This window comes from Protopterus annectens, chromosome 7.part0, assembly GCF_019279795.1.
Source record: "Protopterus annectens isolate FY-2018-M chromosome 7.part0, PAN1.0, whole genome shotgun sequence".
NCBI classification, from domain to species: Eukaryota; Metazoa; Chordata; order Ceratodontiformes; family Protopteridae; genus Protopterus; species Protopterus annectens.
In genome coordinates, this window is record NC_056739.1 from 751,715,010 (window position 1) to 751,732,961 (window position 17,952).

General features: G+C 43.3%; 1 protein-coding gene across 1 annotated transcript in view; it reads right to left on the reverse strand.

The window, feature by feature from the left end:
- Positions 1 to 16,064: 16,064 nt before the first annotated feature.
- GUCY2D (guanylate cyclase 2D, retinal) overlaps positions 16,065 to 17,952 on the reverse strand; it is a 1,710,150-nt gene continuing 1,708,262 nt past the window's right edge. Inside the window, exons 16-17 of the mRNA XM_044076324.1 lie at positions 16,309 to 16,394; positions 16,065 to 16,174 (exon numbers count right to left, since the gene is read on the reverse strand). Of these exons, the coding sequence (XP_043932259.1) occupies positions 16,069 to 16,174; positions 16,309 to 16,394 (192 nt within the window). The 3' untranslated portion in view covers positions 16,065 to 16,068. The remainder of the gene's footprint in view (positions 16,175 to 16,308; positions 16,395 to 17,952) is intronic.

Here is a 17,952-nt window from a genome sequence, read left to right on the forward strand (position 1 = left end):
AGTAATTGCCATGCACACATCAGGTATGTGTTTGCCACATACAGATATGTACCTGTGACCTATAATAGTTCCTATGTGTGAAGCCTGTCCCATATGAATACAGTTGTTACCTTTGCCACCATGTGCCGCAGCTTACCAGACCTTAGGCCATACATGTATGTTGGTGACAATGCAAGCTACTGCAGTGATCTGTGTCCTTGGCCAACTATGTGACACACACCCATGAAAGCTTTGATAGATTAATGTGGGTGATGGTTCCTGTCTGCAGTATATGTCAGACATGTTAAAACACAGCAAAGACTGTGAGTGATGGCCATCCAGTGTAGGTGTATGGCAACTGTTGCCAATATGCATACAGACACCTTCTTGCTTAGGTGATACACAGAGGGTCTGCAGAATACCTTTGGAAATGTGAATATCAGGATAGACAAGATAACACCTGTCCACATGTACACACCATTACCCGTTTTACATGATGGGTGCTACCACCTACATGGTACTGTTGGAATACCATGTTAACTACATGCCGATGACAATGCCACAGTAGAGTTACAGCAATATACCATGGCTTGGACAACAGGTATCTGTCCGTGTGATACCCTTGTGGTGGTTAGGTGTGTCATGTGTAGAATGCATTGTAGGCCACTGTATGTATTTGCAGTCATGGATGGACATATCCATAGTGTGTTGGCATGTACATGAGACTGCTATATGCCAAAGGGTATTGTTCCCAGGGATGTGAGGGGCTCAGTAACAATGGCTACTGGTATAGTTTAGTACTGCAGGGATATCACTGACACCATTTTCCTACGTCTGTGTATCAGTTGAGGAGACACCATGTAATGACCACTGAGTGTCAGGCTATGTAAGCTGTGTATACTACCAGAATGCAAACCATTGACATGTGGAAACCGTATCACCGACAGCATACTGTCAAACCATGTCATGTTCCATGCTGACCATGTTCACAAATGTACACCTGCAAATCGGTGATGCAAACATCACACATGTACTGTCCACACCCCAACACATGCAGGCACAGGTACACACAACAGCCATGTGGCACATGTGCAGACAGTACACTTTGGGAATTAACACTGATGTATACAAAACTGCAATGACAAACATAGTTAATGCATCATGCATACTCAAATCTACCCACAACAATATATCATGACACTGTACTGTTAACAACATGATAATAATACTACAGTGCTATGTAGTCACCCTGAGCATCAGTACCATGTTATCCTGTTCCAGCATCAATGTTACAGATGGCAGGAGGTGGCACAGTTTCATCATATGCACATGTTGTGTACTTGGTTTGCCAGAGTCTGCCATTGACACATCCAATTGACATGTATGTGTGTGTGTGTGTGTGTGTGTTAGTGAGGGACAACAGTACAAAATGGGGCAACGTTGCTGTGATGTGTGTGTTTGTATGTGTTAGCCCTAGGTGTTAGCATTATGTGTGTGTGTATGCATGCACACAGTTCCACCATGTGGCTGCCATATACGGGTGTTTGTGGACAGCCACAGACTGTACCTGCCAGGTCATACAGGTCACTGTCGCTGGCCACGGACATGGTGCCTGTGCCTGGCAGGGGTGCTACAGACACTATCAGGTACTAAGCCAGACTGGGTACTGTCATCAGAAGCAGTGGGTTGTTGACTGGACACATGTCCCTGCTGGGACTGTCCAGAGCCACGTGCATGTGGTCTTCTAGGACGGCCTACTGACAGCACAGACCCAGCATTGCTGGGGCTGGGGCTGGTACTGGCACTATGGGAGCAGCTGTGAGTTTGTTGTCGTCTGCAATGACTGGCAGCTGATAATGTTGCTGGCAGACATCCACGTCAACGTCTCAACCGTCCTGCACTGTCCTGGCTCCTGGACATGTAGTTGTGGAACAGATCTAATGTGTCCCCCCAATGTCTATCAATGACCTCGCTGATGTTACAGATGGCAGATGCAACATCACGCATAGTGTCATTCATAGCGGTGCGATGTGCTCTAAGCTCCCTCAGACCCTGTCTGGTGTACCGTTCCATACGTGCCTGTGCCTGCATTACAGCCCGGAACATAGCTGAGGTTGATAGACCTCTGTGGGCACATCTGACAGGGGCAGTACGACTACGGATGCTCCCACGAGAACCCCTGGACATCTGCCTGTGTGGTACCATGTCAGGAATCTGGCCATGGCTGCTGTGAGGGGATGCATGTGCCACACTACCCTGGTCAATGCCCACTGTATGCTGTCCCTCAGCTAAGGACATTGGTGACAATGGATGTTTTGGCAGGATGACATTGATGGGGTTGACTGCTGTGTACTGTCAATTGGATGACCAATGACAGACCCTGTCACACCTCCCTGTGCCATTACACATGTATCATCATTAGCACTATCCCCAGCAGTGGCTTCAGGTTCCCTGCTGCACTCCACCAGAGCAACATCAGAACCTGTGAGAGGAAGATAGGAAACACAGTTTACAAATGTGTACATGATATTAGCACACAGGCACACATGCACACAGATGCACATGCACACATGCAAACAGGCACACAGGTGCACATGCACACATGCACACAGGCGCACGTGCACACAGGTGCAGATGCACACAGGCACACATGCACACATGCACACAGGCACACATGCGCTCAGGCACATATGCACACAGGCGCACATGCACACATGCACACATGCACACAGGCGCACATGCACACAGGCACACATGCACACATGCACACAGGTGCACATGCACACATGCTCACAGGCACACATGCACACATGCACACAGGTGCACATGCACATGGGCACACATGCACACATGCACACAGGTGCACATGCACACATGCTCACAGGCGCACAGGCACACAGGCACACATGCACACATGCACACATGCACACAGGCGCACAGGCATACAGGTGCACAGGCACACAGGCACACTCCTCAGTACAGCAGATACAAACACAGACACACCTGCAATCCAACACATACACAATACTGTTTTAGGGTGGGTGACCGTTTCACAAGGAAAAACATCACTGCACACGTGTCAGCATGCAGGTTATGTGTTGCACAGGAACATGCAGTGCAAGTGTAGACAGCCCTTGTTCTTGTTAATAACAGTATATGTGTACTTGATGTTTGTGTGTAGTTGTTCAGTGATTGTCTCCACCCTGGGACACAATGTGCACAAGGACATTACAATGTTGTGCAAGTGTTACAAGCTGTGGGTACATAGATTTGCACACACAAACACACACACACACACACACACACACACACACACACACACACACACACACACACACACACACACACACACACACACACACACAAAACACATGATGGTGCTACACAATAACAGCTATGTGTACTTTTGTGGTCAGTGGAACTGGATGTGGTGTAGTAACATGAGCCATGATCAACATGCTTCTTGTGGTCAGTCAACAATAATAATGTGTGCCAGACAGGCAGCTAGCATGCTGTACCTGAAGTGCAGTAACATGACTACATCCACAATTACACAGCCACTTGTTACATGGGTGTGTAAGGTGGCCAATAGTGAGCATTGCCTAACATGAATGTATTATTTGTTCCAGACTGTTGCACAAAGACAAGATAGGTCTCTACCCCTCAGGTATATTATGTGTGCTGCGTAGATAAGTGGGATGCTGAAGGCTGACCATACAGCAGATGTCATAATTGGACATGTGCAGCAGGCTAAGGTGTAGTGTGTATGCCAAACATGTGTGTGTTGTGTACATGTGTATCTGGTGTGCCTATACAATGTCCAGTACTGTGTTGCCACACATGTGTGTCATGCTCTGTGTATTGCATGTGAGTGAGGCAGCTACTGAGAATAATGGGATGTGCATAGTCTCACAGCAAACATGCACAGCATGCATTATGTGTAGGTGTGTTACATGTGTACACACGCTACACCTCCATATGACATGCACATGTCATTAGCAATAGTATTGTTATTACACACTCACCAGCATGGATTGGCTGCCTTGCTGTCACTCCAGAGGGACCTGCAAACATATGAGAGTGATTGCCAGTGGCCACAACTGTGACTTTGATACTGTGAGTATGATAAAGTACAGTAGTACAACAGGTGGCTTTCACAGGTGTACAGATTATGCTCAGAATATCAATCTTGCAGAAGACTGGGCAGGTTAACAGCTACACAAACAGTACACGTCTCACACATGCATAGACTACCAGTACAGAGAACAGCCAACTACAGATATGGGATGGTACCTGCACACTCCATTTCAACATGCTGGGTGGCTCCGGCCTCCATGATGACACATGTTTGTGGATGTTCTTATTGTTGGCCTGGAGCCATAACACTTAGGAGGTGCTCCTCCACACAGGTGGGGGGGTGGATAGGTACCCCACCACCTGTGGCAAGCTGTTGTCTGTGGACATCAGACGCATGCTGCCGGACATGTCTAATTAAATCACTGCAGTGATGGCATACCTGCTCATATGTCCAGTTATGCATGCCTATGTCATTTACCCGACGGACAAGTTCTTGCCACAGAGCAGCCCTCTCATGCTGGTTCTGGCTGGTCCTGGAAAACAGCACAGAGTAATTATGCACCAGGCTCTGGTGGATCTCCTGATCCTCTGCTGCTGTATACGGTGGGTTTCTCTGATGTACCATCACCCTGCAAGGAAGGAAAAGAAAAATATGCGAGCAAGCCATGTGGCACACTTAATATTCAAATGTACTGATATCACTTCACTGCCATATGTAGCATCTGTCTGTCTATCAGGGGATACACATGTTCGATACCACATATCAGTGCTCAGCCCACAACTGTCTGACAGTGCCTGCCACACTCCATACAACAAACTAGTATACACCAGCACTCGGCACACTGTTTGGGATACAATGCACAACCTCACACTGGGGTATGTATCAAGCTAATGGATGAAGAATATTGTCATCCCATGCAATGAATGCAATACACATGTACAGTTTCAATGGTAATCCACCCTAGTCTTTGATGCCATACCCCTACCTGACATACGTGCACAGTTGTTACTAAAGCCAGCATACTGCTGTCACAGAGTATACATGCTGCCAGGTACACACACATACCCTGTAGTACACATGTGATTGCAGCCATGGTACAGGTATAATTACACACACATTACACATACATACAACTCACAAATGTATGACACAACAGATAAGCATTAACTGTGTACCTTATAGTACTGTGTGCCCCTACTTATAGATACCTATGCATTAGGTATGTAATCTGTGCAGACTACAGGTAACACTACAAACAGTGCTATCACAGAATGTGAACATACACCATACTGTAGTGTTTATGCCTACAACATCAGGTAGTACAACAGTTCATATGTGAGCTGGATTCAACAGCAGTACCACTTACTAAGCATTCATGTATTGCTTCTGCCTATGATGGGACACCGCAGTCGTACACAGGGAACTATGGCACAACATATGCCAATCTACTATGTTTGCATCCCAATAACTGACACATCTTTCTCTGGCCTCACACCAAGGACACCAACTACCATGACAGACACAAACTCACGCTAAGCTATCACACCTTTACAGACCTTGCACATAGCCAGTGTCACATTCATTCAATGTCACATAGCTGGTATTGCACTGAGTACGTGTGTGTGCATTGTGTCATAGGTAGGTACTATGCTATTGGCCCTGGGCCTAGGGCAGCCTAGCCATATGCTACCCTGCCCTTTGGTACACATGTACTGTGATTTTACTTGCTCCTGTGAAACGGTTGCACACAGGTGACTCAAAGGGCATATTAACTATCTCCATGACATTCATCAGGGGGTATGTATGACATCTAGTAATGAGGAGCCTTGTTTGTTAATGCTGGGTGGTTTAGTGCAGTGTATGGCATATTTGTGTACAGAAACCTGTACCTCCAGTATGTGCTGTTTAGTGCGATGACAGGGATTAGGGCCCTAGGTCATGTAGGCTGGATGGAATATGAGGTGTTGCCATGGTGGTTGGCCAACTGGTATGGGTGTGACATAACTCTGTATGTCCAGCACTGTTAACCTCTGTGTAGGCAGTATGCAAGGCACTCTAACTGTGGTTTTGTGAGTCAGTCTGCATAGGGAATGTGTTTGTGGCCATTATCAGTCTTTGTTGGGTATGTCTGTGGCCTTTCCATTTGCTGTAGTTCTCATGGGAGGTACATACTGCATAGGACATTGTGAGGTGTACAGGGGTACACTGACTTACATTTCCCTAGCTGACACACCTTTTGTGATGACATGTACCATGTACAGGGATTACAAGACTAGTGTGCCACTGTGGATATCAAAGGGGAGGCTATTGTACACCTGTGTCCCATGTTCCCATCTGACACCTCCAGTGGTAGGCAGGCAACCACCTATGTGGTAGTTAGTGGGTAACATGTCTTGGAATGGGGTATGGTACTGCAGTATCTGGTGTTTTGTTCATGCCTTGGTCACCAGGCACCTGTTGCAGTACATCTGCCCCCATGTCCCCCTCTCTCACTCTCTCTTTATATATATATATATATATATATATATATATATATATATATATATAACCATATATATATATATATCTGGGGGATCGTGTAATGCAATAAAGCTTGGATTAACTGCTGCCTATGTCTACTGTGTTCGAGTGCTGGATATGCTGCTTGGGTACTTATATATATATATATATATATATATATATATATATATATATATATATATATATACATATCTATAGACATTCATATCTACCTGTATACATGTATGTATCTAAATTTATATCTATATATGTATTTGTCTATTATATCTATATGTATATACATATTCTCTATCTATCTATCCATATATCTCTATGTATCTATACAGACCTCTCTATGTACATATATATATATATATATATATATATATATATATATATATATATATATGTAGATATGTAGATATATATATATATGTATATTGATATATAGATATATGTATATATATATATATATATATATATATATATATATATATATATATATATATATATATATATATATATATATATATATATATATATATATATATATATATATATGTATATATATATATATATATATATATATATATATATATATATATATACACACACTTCTTAACATCCATTGCTGTACATATACATGCACATGTAGGTACATGGACTGCCCACCTTTCATGGTGGGAATATCACTTCTGCAACAGTTGTGAGACATACCATTCTGTAATGATATTGCACACTGTTGTGCATAATGCATTATGCTGTCCTCAAGCCATATAGCTGTAGCACGCCTCACTGGCTCAGTCCCATAGAAGTTCACCCCACATGACATATACCTGCACTGCATGCTGTTTTCAATGCCACACACTACAACCTACATTGATATGTGCACATAGCAACCTTCAACTACATATGTATGTCCAGCCTTGACTAACAGTTGCAGTATGTCCCTTGCCCTATGCACATCTTCATATACATATAGATACAGACTGCTAACACATATGGACGGTTCACAGTATGTAGATTATTAGATTATGTAGTTTACATTACCTTTGTCTCTGACAGCTTTTTTTTTTATTGCTGGCTTGCTGGCTGGCTGGCTGCCTGGATGGCTGGCTGGCTGCCTGGATGGCTGGCTGGCTGTCTGGGTGGCTGGCTGCCTGGATGGCTGGCTGGCTGCCTGGGTGGATGGCTGGCTGGCTGCCTGGGTGGATGGCTGGCTGCCTGGGTGGCTGGATGGCTGGCTGCCTGGATGGCTGGCTGGCTGCCTGGGTGGCTGGATGGCTGGCTCCCTGGATGCCTGGATGGCTGCCTGGATGGCTGGCTGGCTGCCTGGATGGCTGGCTGCCTGCCTGGGTGGATGGCTGGCTGGCTGCCTGGGTGGATGGCTGGCTGGCTGCCTGGGTGGATGGCTGGCTGCCTGGGTGGCTGGATGGCTGGCTCCCTGGATGCCTGGCTGGCTGCCTGGGTGGATAGCTGGCTGGCTGCCTGGGTGGATGGCTATCTGGCTGCCTATGTGGATGGCTGGCTGGCTGCCTGGATGGCTGGCTTGGTTTTTCTTTTTTTTATTTTGGTCTGTCTGTCTGTCTGTCTGTCTCTGTCTCTGTCTCTGTCTCTGTCTCTGTCTCTCTCTCTCTCTCTCTCCCTCCAGTTGCTGCAATGATATTATTGCATGTGTGGACTGGCAGTACAGGCTGCTTTTGTAGGTATCTGCACATGTGCATGTGATGGCCTCTGCACCAATTGGTGGCCAGCATTTACTAATTGCATGCAGCCTGTTGTGTGGTAATTGCAGTTCTCACTGTGATTTCAGGACACTTCTATAAAATGTTAGGTTAGGTAGGCGTAGGCCTTTCAGTTTTGCAAGGTGGGGACCATGCTGGTTTGCTGTGGATACTGTTGTGTCAGTCAGAAGGTTGGTATGTCTCTCATATCTAAGGCTGTGTTGTAGCCACTGAAATGCATGTTGTACTGAAACCTGACTGTTGCTTTTTCCATTTCACTCTTCTCAGTGTGTATGTTAGCTCACACCTGCTAATGCTAACACTGTTTACATGGGAGTATGTACTTTCCTGTGGGAGTTGTGGATTAACTGGTATACAACAGTAGTTCTTGCAATGTTTTGCTATGGCTTCACTATTTTCCCTTTACATTCACTCCTTGAAGGCCTGATATTTGTCTTTACTGGAATGTGTTGCTATGGCTTTCCTATTTTCCATTTACATTCACTCCTTGTAATGCATGATATATTTCTTTCAGCAGTAAGTTCTTATATGTTTGCCGAGGCTCGGTGGCACTGCATGCAGTCTGGTGAGCCCAAGGTCTGGGGTTTGACACTTACAAGGGTATTTTATTTTGCTACTGAGCAGTACTAGGGCATTGTATTTTGTACTAACAATTATGAATATCAGGCACATGCAGTGCTTGTAAACTGCTATACTGTCATTACATTGTTAGATGGCTACATCCTTTGATATTTCTGTGTTATACTCCTACATGAGGGTGTGCTTGTGGGAATAATTCTACAGCTATTTGCAGAGTGTGTAACAGCAGACAGGCTGATATGCCTGTGTATTTCTGACACTTGCAGGCCTCAGATACTCTCAGGTATATATTTGACCAGCCTCAGGGAAAGGTACATATCAGTGGGATACACCCGTGATATATTTCAGATATTCTGCAGTTGTGACTGTGGAGTATTTTGAGCATATGTATTACTACATCATTTCTGACATGCAAGTAGTGTCTACTTTAACTTATTGACAGTCACCATTATGTGGGATACCCCACCTTTCTGCCTACTGTTAGTACATTTCACAGGAAGTCAGTGGGGCACAGGCAACATTTTTTTGCAAATCAGGGACATCCCTGTAAATCAATCACAGTTGGGAAGTCTGGCCTCATACCTATTCAAATATGGCAGTGTTTATCCAGCTCTGATACTGTGTGGGATTTGTAAGGTGCTACTGTAACATTATTACCTCCTAGAATGGCTATTTCTCTTATCACACTAATGTAATGCAATTCCACAAGAATTGCCAGTAAGGATTCAAGGAACAAGCTTTGTGTAATGGCCTTCCTATATTCCCTTTACATTCATTCCTTGTATTTCATGATATATTTCTTTCAGCACCAAGTTCTTGTATATCTGCCATGGCTCAGTGGTAATTCATGCAGACTAGTGTTTCCAAGGTCCAGGGTTTGAGAATGACAGGGGTATTTTATTTTGCTGATAAGCAGACTACAGGCCTTGTCATACAGAGTGACTAAGCACTTTTAAGCAGTTGTAAGCGGGTTTGCGCTGATTTGTGCGGTGCTTACATATGCACACACTCACTTAGCTAAGTGCACACAAGCGCACACCCGCTGACTACTGCTTAAAAGTGCTTACTCCCACTAACACCCGCACTAATTTCTTTTAAAGAAAAGAAAATGGGGAGATAGGACAGTGGTGAAAAAGGGGGCACAAAGATGGTAGGACAGTAGGAAAACAAGCTCGGGATGTGCAGGAAGGATGTAGGGAAGGCCCATAGCTGCCCATTTCTTTATTAGCAACAGCTGTGCATATGTGTGAAATTTGAAACCTTCCACCCCTGAGAGAGGGATGAGGACAACAAAATATGTTGTACTGCCAATTAGAATTATCAGTTTACATGTCCAGTGGACATGTGTGTGAACTGGGCAGCTATGTATGGGGCGTAATTTTTTTGTGGGAACAGAGTGCCCTTTTTTATTTTTATTTTTTAGGTGAGAGTGGAATGTGAGGTATAGGAAGTAGGTATATTTGGGGAGGTAGGTTGGGGAGGTTAACAGATAAGACAAACAAGATGCATACAGGAGTGGAGTATGACACATGTGGGGGGTAAACACAAATGACGGGGACGGATGTTTGGATATCGCAAGCCCATGAGCCCACAGATGGCAACAGTGGAACTGAAATCCCCACCCATAGGCAGTTACCACTGCATCTTCACAGCCCAGACCGGGGCTGTGCTGGGGGCTGGATAGGATGGGCAGGCACACCCGTGAGTTGCGCCACCCTCGCCTCAAGCTGGCATAGGGGATCAGTCACAGAACGCCTGTTCTCACTATGCACCACAGACCGGACCATATGGAGGGTGAGTGGAGGCTCTCCTCCGGTCACGTTTTCAGAGGGGGGACGAGCCCCATCCCCTGCAGCGCTTCCACCCGAAGGTGGCACAGGGCCACCGGAGGAGGAGGTCCCGGCCTGGGCCCTGGTGCCATGTACACTTGCCAGCTGAGGTGGGAGAGGTGGGTCCGCTGGAACCCACCTTCCCTGTTGTCCTATGTTTAGCAGTATTTTATGGCATTTTGGGTTAGTAACAAACAACACCATTCAAAATTAGTTGTAACAGCATGCATCAGTATTCCCATTTACCAAACATCCATGAATTCCGAACATTGAGCAGCAAGCATAACACATGCATATTTAGAACAACAATGCACATTCCAACAGCATGCAGGGTTGATTGGTGGCAACAGGCCATCAGGTTTGGATATGTGAACAGGGCACATGCATCAACGTACATGCAGATATGTATAAACCAACAGGACAAATGTCCATGGGAATTAATTGTGAATACACATACCCAGTTTGGTGTGGAATGGCATAATTTGTGAAAATAGGGTAGGGTGGAGAAATATTACATTAACACCTTAAACTACCAATACATATATTGTACATTCCTAGCAGATGCAGATATATATCCCCTACGTGTATTAGTACAGTTTCCTGTATGTAACCTTAGGAATGTTGGTGATGGGGATGTTACTGCTACATTAATATACATTCCACTTTTATTCATATATGTTCATATCTGGCTGTGTTCAGGTACAGCATTCTGCTATATTTGATTTATATGGGTCTAGACAACTGGGAATGTTCAGCATATCATACAACCATACTATTTCCATAATGCAAGGGTACAGCAACATATCCAATTTGTGGGACGGACACAGTCCATGTCCTGTATTTTATTTAACATATTACACTCTTTGGTTGTGGCTGTCTCATTCATTTCATAATGTAGTGACTGCAGTATACCTTTATTCCAGACTTATTAAAGCTTTCTTGGTGGATTCAAACTGTCTTTTTCACACTCTCTCAATTATTTTATATTTACATTTCAGACTGGTACTTAATTCTAGGCTTTATTAACATTTATTACTGGTTTACAACAACCCTTTCCAGCTGACTCACTTATTTCATATGGCAGAATTTACAAGGACATATTTGACACTTGTCTATCCTTTGTTGATTGATTACCACTCATTTTCTGGCTGCAGCAGTTATCTGATATTACAATACAGGTGGACACTTCTATTTGAGACTTGTTTAATCTTTATTACTGGATTGCATGACACTATTTTCCAGGCTGCATCACTTATCTAATCTTACAATACTAGCAGAATCTTTCTTCTAGGCTTATTTGACCTTTATTAGTGGGTTACAACACTGAACTCTTTTACAATCTGTCTCACTTATATTCTATGACAATACCAGCTAAATAATTACTAACCTGCCTGGTGGCGCAACCTCAGCAGCCTATCAGCATAGGCTTGCTGATTCGCTGAACGAACACCTGCAGCTGTAACATAAAGAAAGTAATATTGGAACATACGTCTCCATACTATAGGCTAGGATAGCATTTCTTACATACTTAATTACGTGGATACTTACTCAGTAGTGGGGCGTTGGGCATTTGGCGGGCCTCCTGGATCCAACGGTTCAGTTAGTCTTCCTTCCATCGCTTCAAGTCCACATGGTGGTGACGGACCTGTTCACTAGTCCTTGGAATTCCTGTGGCACTGGTGAGATCATGTGCCAACCGGTTCCATGCCTCTGCCTTGTACGCACCCCAGTGAACCTGGCCCTGCATGAGTTGTGCTTCATAATCATGGACTAGGAGCCAAACCATATATTTTGACACCTCAACACCTCACCGTTGTGCTCTAAAGCGACTTCCCTCTCCTGCACCTGCCATCCTGACTGAAAATGGGTACTACAATCAGTTATGCTGTGAATTCCCACCTATGGGGCTTATATATGCCGGTTTTCCCACACTTATCTGTGATTGGCCATTTTGGATATTTATCAGCTTGAAAAAACCTGCTTTGTCATGCTTCTATTTCCATTCATTCCTATATATATGCTAATACTGCATTTCTCAGTACAACTGTCATGGCTTAGTGGTAAAGTACTTTGACTATGGTGCACAGTATCCCAGGTTCGACCCCGGGCATTGCTTTTTTTATTTTACTACTGTCTAGACAGGCTAGGAGGTGTGTCTGTGTAAAGGAAGCTTTGATACAGCTTGCCCAATGTTGCCCGACAGTAAGCTGGTTGGCGTGCTGCTCAGCTTCATGCAAACGGCTCATGCTGAGTAACGTGTTATTTAGCTATGAGCACTCATAGCTGGGTGCAGCACTGCTGAACTACGGGCACTCATTTTAACCGTGGTAAAGTGCTGCTCAACTCAGGGCACTCATATTATACCTGTTAAAGCACTGCTCACCTGCGGGCACTCATATTACACTTGTTAAAGCACTGCTTGCATACAGGCACCCATATTTAGCTTGCTGAAGTCTTGCTAAGCTATGGGCAATTCTGATCATTTTTTTATATTTTATTATGTCGGGTTTCTTCAAAAATACATGGCCCATTTCATTACATTTTACTTAAATTATAGTTTTATATATATATATATATATATATACATATGTGTGTTGGGACTGTTTCATGCTTATTTAAATAAAAATAGAATATGTGTGGGTGCTCGAACCGTGACTACCTCCTCTTTGGCCAACGTCTCTACCGTTACGCTATTGCTACTTGGCGTAATTTACATATTTAGATCTTATATGCTTTTCAATGTTTGCTAACTGTGGCTGAGTGGAGGGCATACCCGCGCAAACGAGTGCAACTACGGGCAAACATTTTGGAAATTATAAAAAAAAATTAAAGTAATATTTTTACGTTTTACATTACAGTTGGGTTTATAGTCTGTGAGGGCATGTGGTGTGTTCTTTGACATTTCTGCAGACTCGCTCGTGGGTGTTTACTTTCAGGACTCTGACTCTTCTGGGGGCGTGTCCCTTTGCAGAACTTGGCATTTGGACACGCCCCCTACTTTCCTACACAGACCGTGTTAGCCTAGGGTATGATTCAGCATGCCCTCATGAATATGCATGGCATGCTGACGTCATACCGTTAGACTGCAGCCTCCGTTTAAGACATATTAGGTTCATAGGTTCATAGGTTCATACTAGGCTATCTGACCAAGGGCATTTATAAGCCTAGCCCATAGTATTGTGGTTTTCGCCACCCCTTTAGTTTGAAGAAAACTATGCCCATTATTTTGCTGTGACTCTTACACAGAGGTTTCGTGAATCTGGCCCAAAGTCTATTAATAGTAAGTGAGGGAAAACAAAGCTACCCCAAAATTGGATGAATTCCTTTATAATTTCCAGATCTTTGCTATAACCACAGCAAAATGGAACACCTCCATGCAAATCAGACAACCTTGGGAAGCCATAACAGAAGAATGAACATGCTGGAGTCCAAATGCAAACTATTACAAATGAAGTTATTTAAATTTGCCCTAGGCAGCTGAACTGCTAACATTGTAAACTAAGCCAAAACATGGTGAGAGCAAGAGAGAAGATGCAGCAAACGCTGTGTAACTAGGTGAGTGTCTAAGATGGTGAAGTAGTTAGAGAAGTGGTACCCATACTAATGAAAGCTTAGATGATGAATTAGCAGAAAAAGATAGAGTGGAAGGAAAGGAAAAAAAAGCACCACCATAAGCAGGTAGAGTGGACAGATGATTGGGATTAAAGAGTGGATAAACAAAAAGGGTTTGCAGAAACAGAAGGGAAGATACACAAGAAGGGATCAGTTGCAACAGATGGAGCAAAATCTACTACTAGAAAAGACAATCAGTAGTGCTGGGGGTTGTGCAGCTGAAAAAGGAATCTATCAGAGAGGGTGTAAAGTGGCAGGGAACACTGACTGAAGGTAGCTAAAGCCAATGTGATGACAAAAAATAGGTTTCTAGTGATTAACAGCTCAATAACCGAGGGAGTTAATTAATGAGAAGTAAGATAAGAGAAAGCGGCCTACAGTAAGCCTGTTCTTTGGGCTTAGACAGTAAAAAATGGGAAGAGGTAACCAAGCTGGTCACCAAAGGAGGGGGAGGATACATACTGTGGTGTACAGAGGTAGCAGTGACTTGTCAGAAGAGACAGTTAAGGTGTGGCAGAGACATACCAGGATTCTGTACTCGTAGATCACATTTTGAGAAGTGCTACACGTGTAACCAGTTTGCACAATAAGGAAGGAGGGGATTATGGAGTGTAATTCCTGACTTCAGCAACAGACAATGAAAAATGGATTTGGACTAGCAGTTCTTTGCCATCTAAGTGTAGAATGGACAGCAGTGCCCTGAACTGAATCCAAAGGGTATGTTTCAATAATCATATTTTTAAATTAAGCTGGAAATGGAGGGGATGTCTTAGACAGTGGACAAAAGAAGAAATGTAAATAGAGCAGAGCACAGGAGGAAAAAGGGTGATTCACATCATGGCTAGCTAGTATTACTTTGCATTGCAAGTGCCTGGATAGGAAGATGGGGACCTGTAGGCAATGATGTAGGAGGGTTGGGTGGACATTACTTAGTGTTGTAATGTAACAATGTAATATAAGGCATCTGGGTAAGAAGATGGGGGCTGTAGTTAGTAATACAGGAGGGGAGGGTGGATATTACTTAGTATTATAATGTAACAATGTAATAAAAGGAGTCTGTGTAGGGTGATGGAGACCTGCGGGCAGTGGTGTAGAAGGGGAGGGTGGACATTACTTAGTATTACAATGTAACAATGTAATAAAAGGAGTCTGTGTAAGGAGATGGAGACCTGCAAGCAGCAATGTAGGAGGGGAGGGTGGACATTACTTAGTATTACAATGAAACAATGTAATATAAGGAGTCTGTGTGGGGAGATGGGTACCTGCAGGCAGGGATACAGAAGGGGTGGGTGGACATTATACTGTGCATGTGGTGTATTATATACTACACTGTGTGGTGTTCTGTGTGTGTTATGAGTGTTGTATTGCTGGGTCTTCACTGCATGCCCTGAATGCTGCATTGTGTGACATTCACTTTATGTACAGAGTACTCAGTAAGTAATGTTTACTATGTGTCAAGAGTAATACACTGTGTGATGTCTGTGCTATATGTACAGAACTGTGTTGTGTTTACTATGTGTTATGAGTACTGTATTATGTGGTGTTGCCTTTGTGTTAGATGTACTTTACTGTGTGTGGTGTTCACTATGTTTCCTCAGTGCTGCATTTAGTGGCACTAGATATGTGATGGGGCAGAACAGTATGTTGTTATCTGCTACAGCATATGAATGTTGCACTGTGAAGATATCATGTATGGGGCTCAGTGCTGAATCTTGTAAAATGAATTCTTACTTGTCTTCTTATCTTGTTACTTCTTCTTCTTCTTCTGATTTTCCACTATGTCCTGTGCTTTCTCTAGTTTTCTTCTCCGTTCTTCTGGTATCTCACTCAGACTGATGCCATGGTTACTGGCTCTGAAGGATAATGAAGAACACAAATTGTACAGCTTGCAATGTGCAAAATCATATTTTCATTTTAATTACATCTGGCACAAAGTGTTCTGTTTTAAATATGACATGAAGTTCTTATTAAACACACTTATGCTTACCCTGTCAGGATGTCAGGTGGTGTCGGAAGGGGTTTGTTAAAACCTTCTTTGCCTATGAGCCAGTACGTGTCTTCCACTCCCTTGCCCTAGCAAAAGAAATAGGATTTGTTCGCTAAGAATGCAATCCAAGAGCTGAGAGTCACTCATTATTCTTTGCAACAATGTTCAGTTTCAATTTTTTAAGCATTTTCCTTGCTTAGGATTGAACAGTCTGCCTAAGGCACAAAACATTACTCTTACACATGTCATATCTAAAATCTCATGATTAGAAAAGTTGTATGTGCATGTATGTAGGAAACTTAAACTATAACTAGAGAAGTGTGCACTTTTGGCAGTTGTAATAGATTACAACCATCAAAATGGTAAATGATGCCACCTTTTTGGAGAGGTGTAACAGTTCCATGCAATGATTGCCTTGCGCTCTCCACCTTTGTTTACACTGACTTCTCCTACAGCTAGTATCAACAGCTCACAGGACATCAAGGAGCAAATAAAGACAATCGTAGAGAAGATCAAAGAGTTGTAGTACGAATGGAGACAAAATGATGTATAAATTTATAGTCATTGGAATCCATTCATATCAAAGAATAATTGCTAGAGGAGTAACATAGGTTGAGCAGTGGAACATGTCATGTTCATCCATCCAATAATCACTGCATTCATCCATTTTCTATTCAGCTTCCTCCTTGCATGGTCTTCTTGTCATTTGCCTTTCTTGTCAAATGTTTAAGATTGTATAAATGTTTAACATTTTATATTTATATTTGGTAGTGTGTCTTCTGATAAACTCTATCCAGCTGTATAGAAACAGTGATGGGGAACCGGCTTATGGCTGCTGTAGTATAGTAACTGTGGTAGGGGAAAGTACAGTTGTGTAAGATTTTATCATAACAGTAGATAGCCTATTTCTGTTGCAGTAGTTTTATACATGGGATAAATTGCTAAGGATAAACTAATATCTGGGCAGCATGCCAAAGCTTATACACCTTCCCAGCATCATATTTCAAGTGTATGTCTTATGTGCAAGGTGTAAGGTAAGGAAGCCTTGTCCTCAGAAGAAGTTCCCCAGTTGAACTTGAGAAACCCTAGAGAAATAACAACATGCCCATTCCAGGAAGGGAAATAAAAGGGAGATAAGGACATAAGAGAAAACCCCTTGGCCAGCAGAAGGGCAACAGAAAAATAAAAAAGGGAGTAGGAGGGAGGGACTGAATACTTTATCAGTGAGATGTAGGACATCTACTGCTCTGGTAAGATCTTACACAACTATATCATGTCCTTCCTTATCACTGTTGCAGTATTCTTTATACTTGGGGGAGTACAAAAACTACAGAAAATTATAGGAGGAGGCAGGCAGAGAAGAACATACCCAGGAAGGACAGCCCTGGCAAACTCTGCCCTGGCCCTTGAAATGACATCCATCTTATAATGTTTGGTAAAAGTGTGAACAGAAGACCTAGTAGCAACTTCCAGGATGGAACAAGTATCCAGACCCTTGAAAAAAGCACCAGAAGAGGCAAATGCCATTTTAGAATGATCACAAACTGAAGAGTAAAGCTGCTTGCTATGAAAGGAATAACAAAAAGAAAGGGCCTTAGAGATCCAGGAGGAAATGGTTTGCTTAGACATTGTCAAACCCAACTT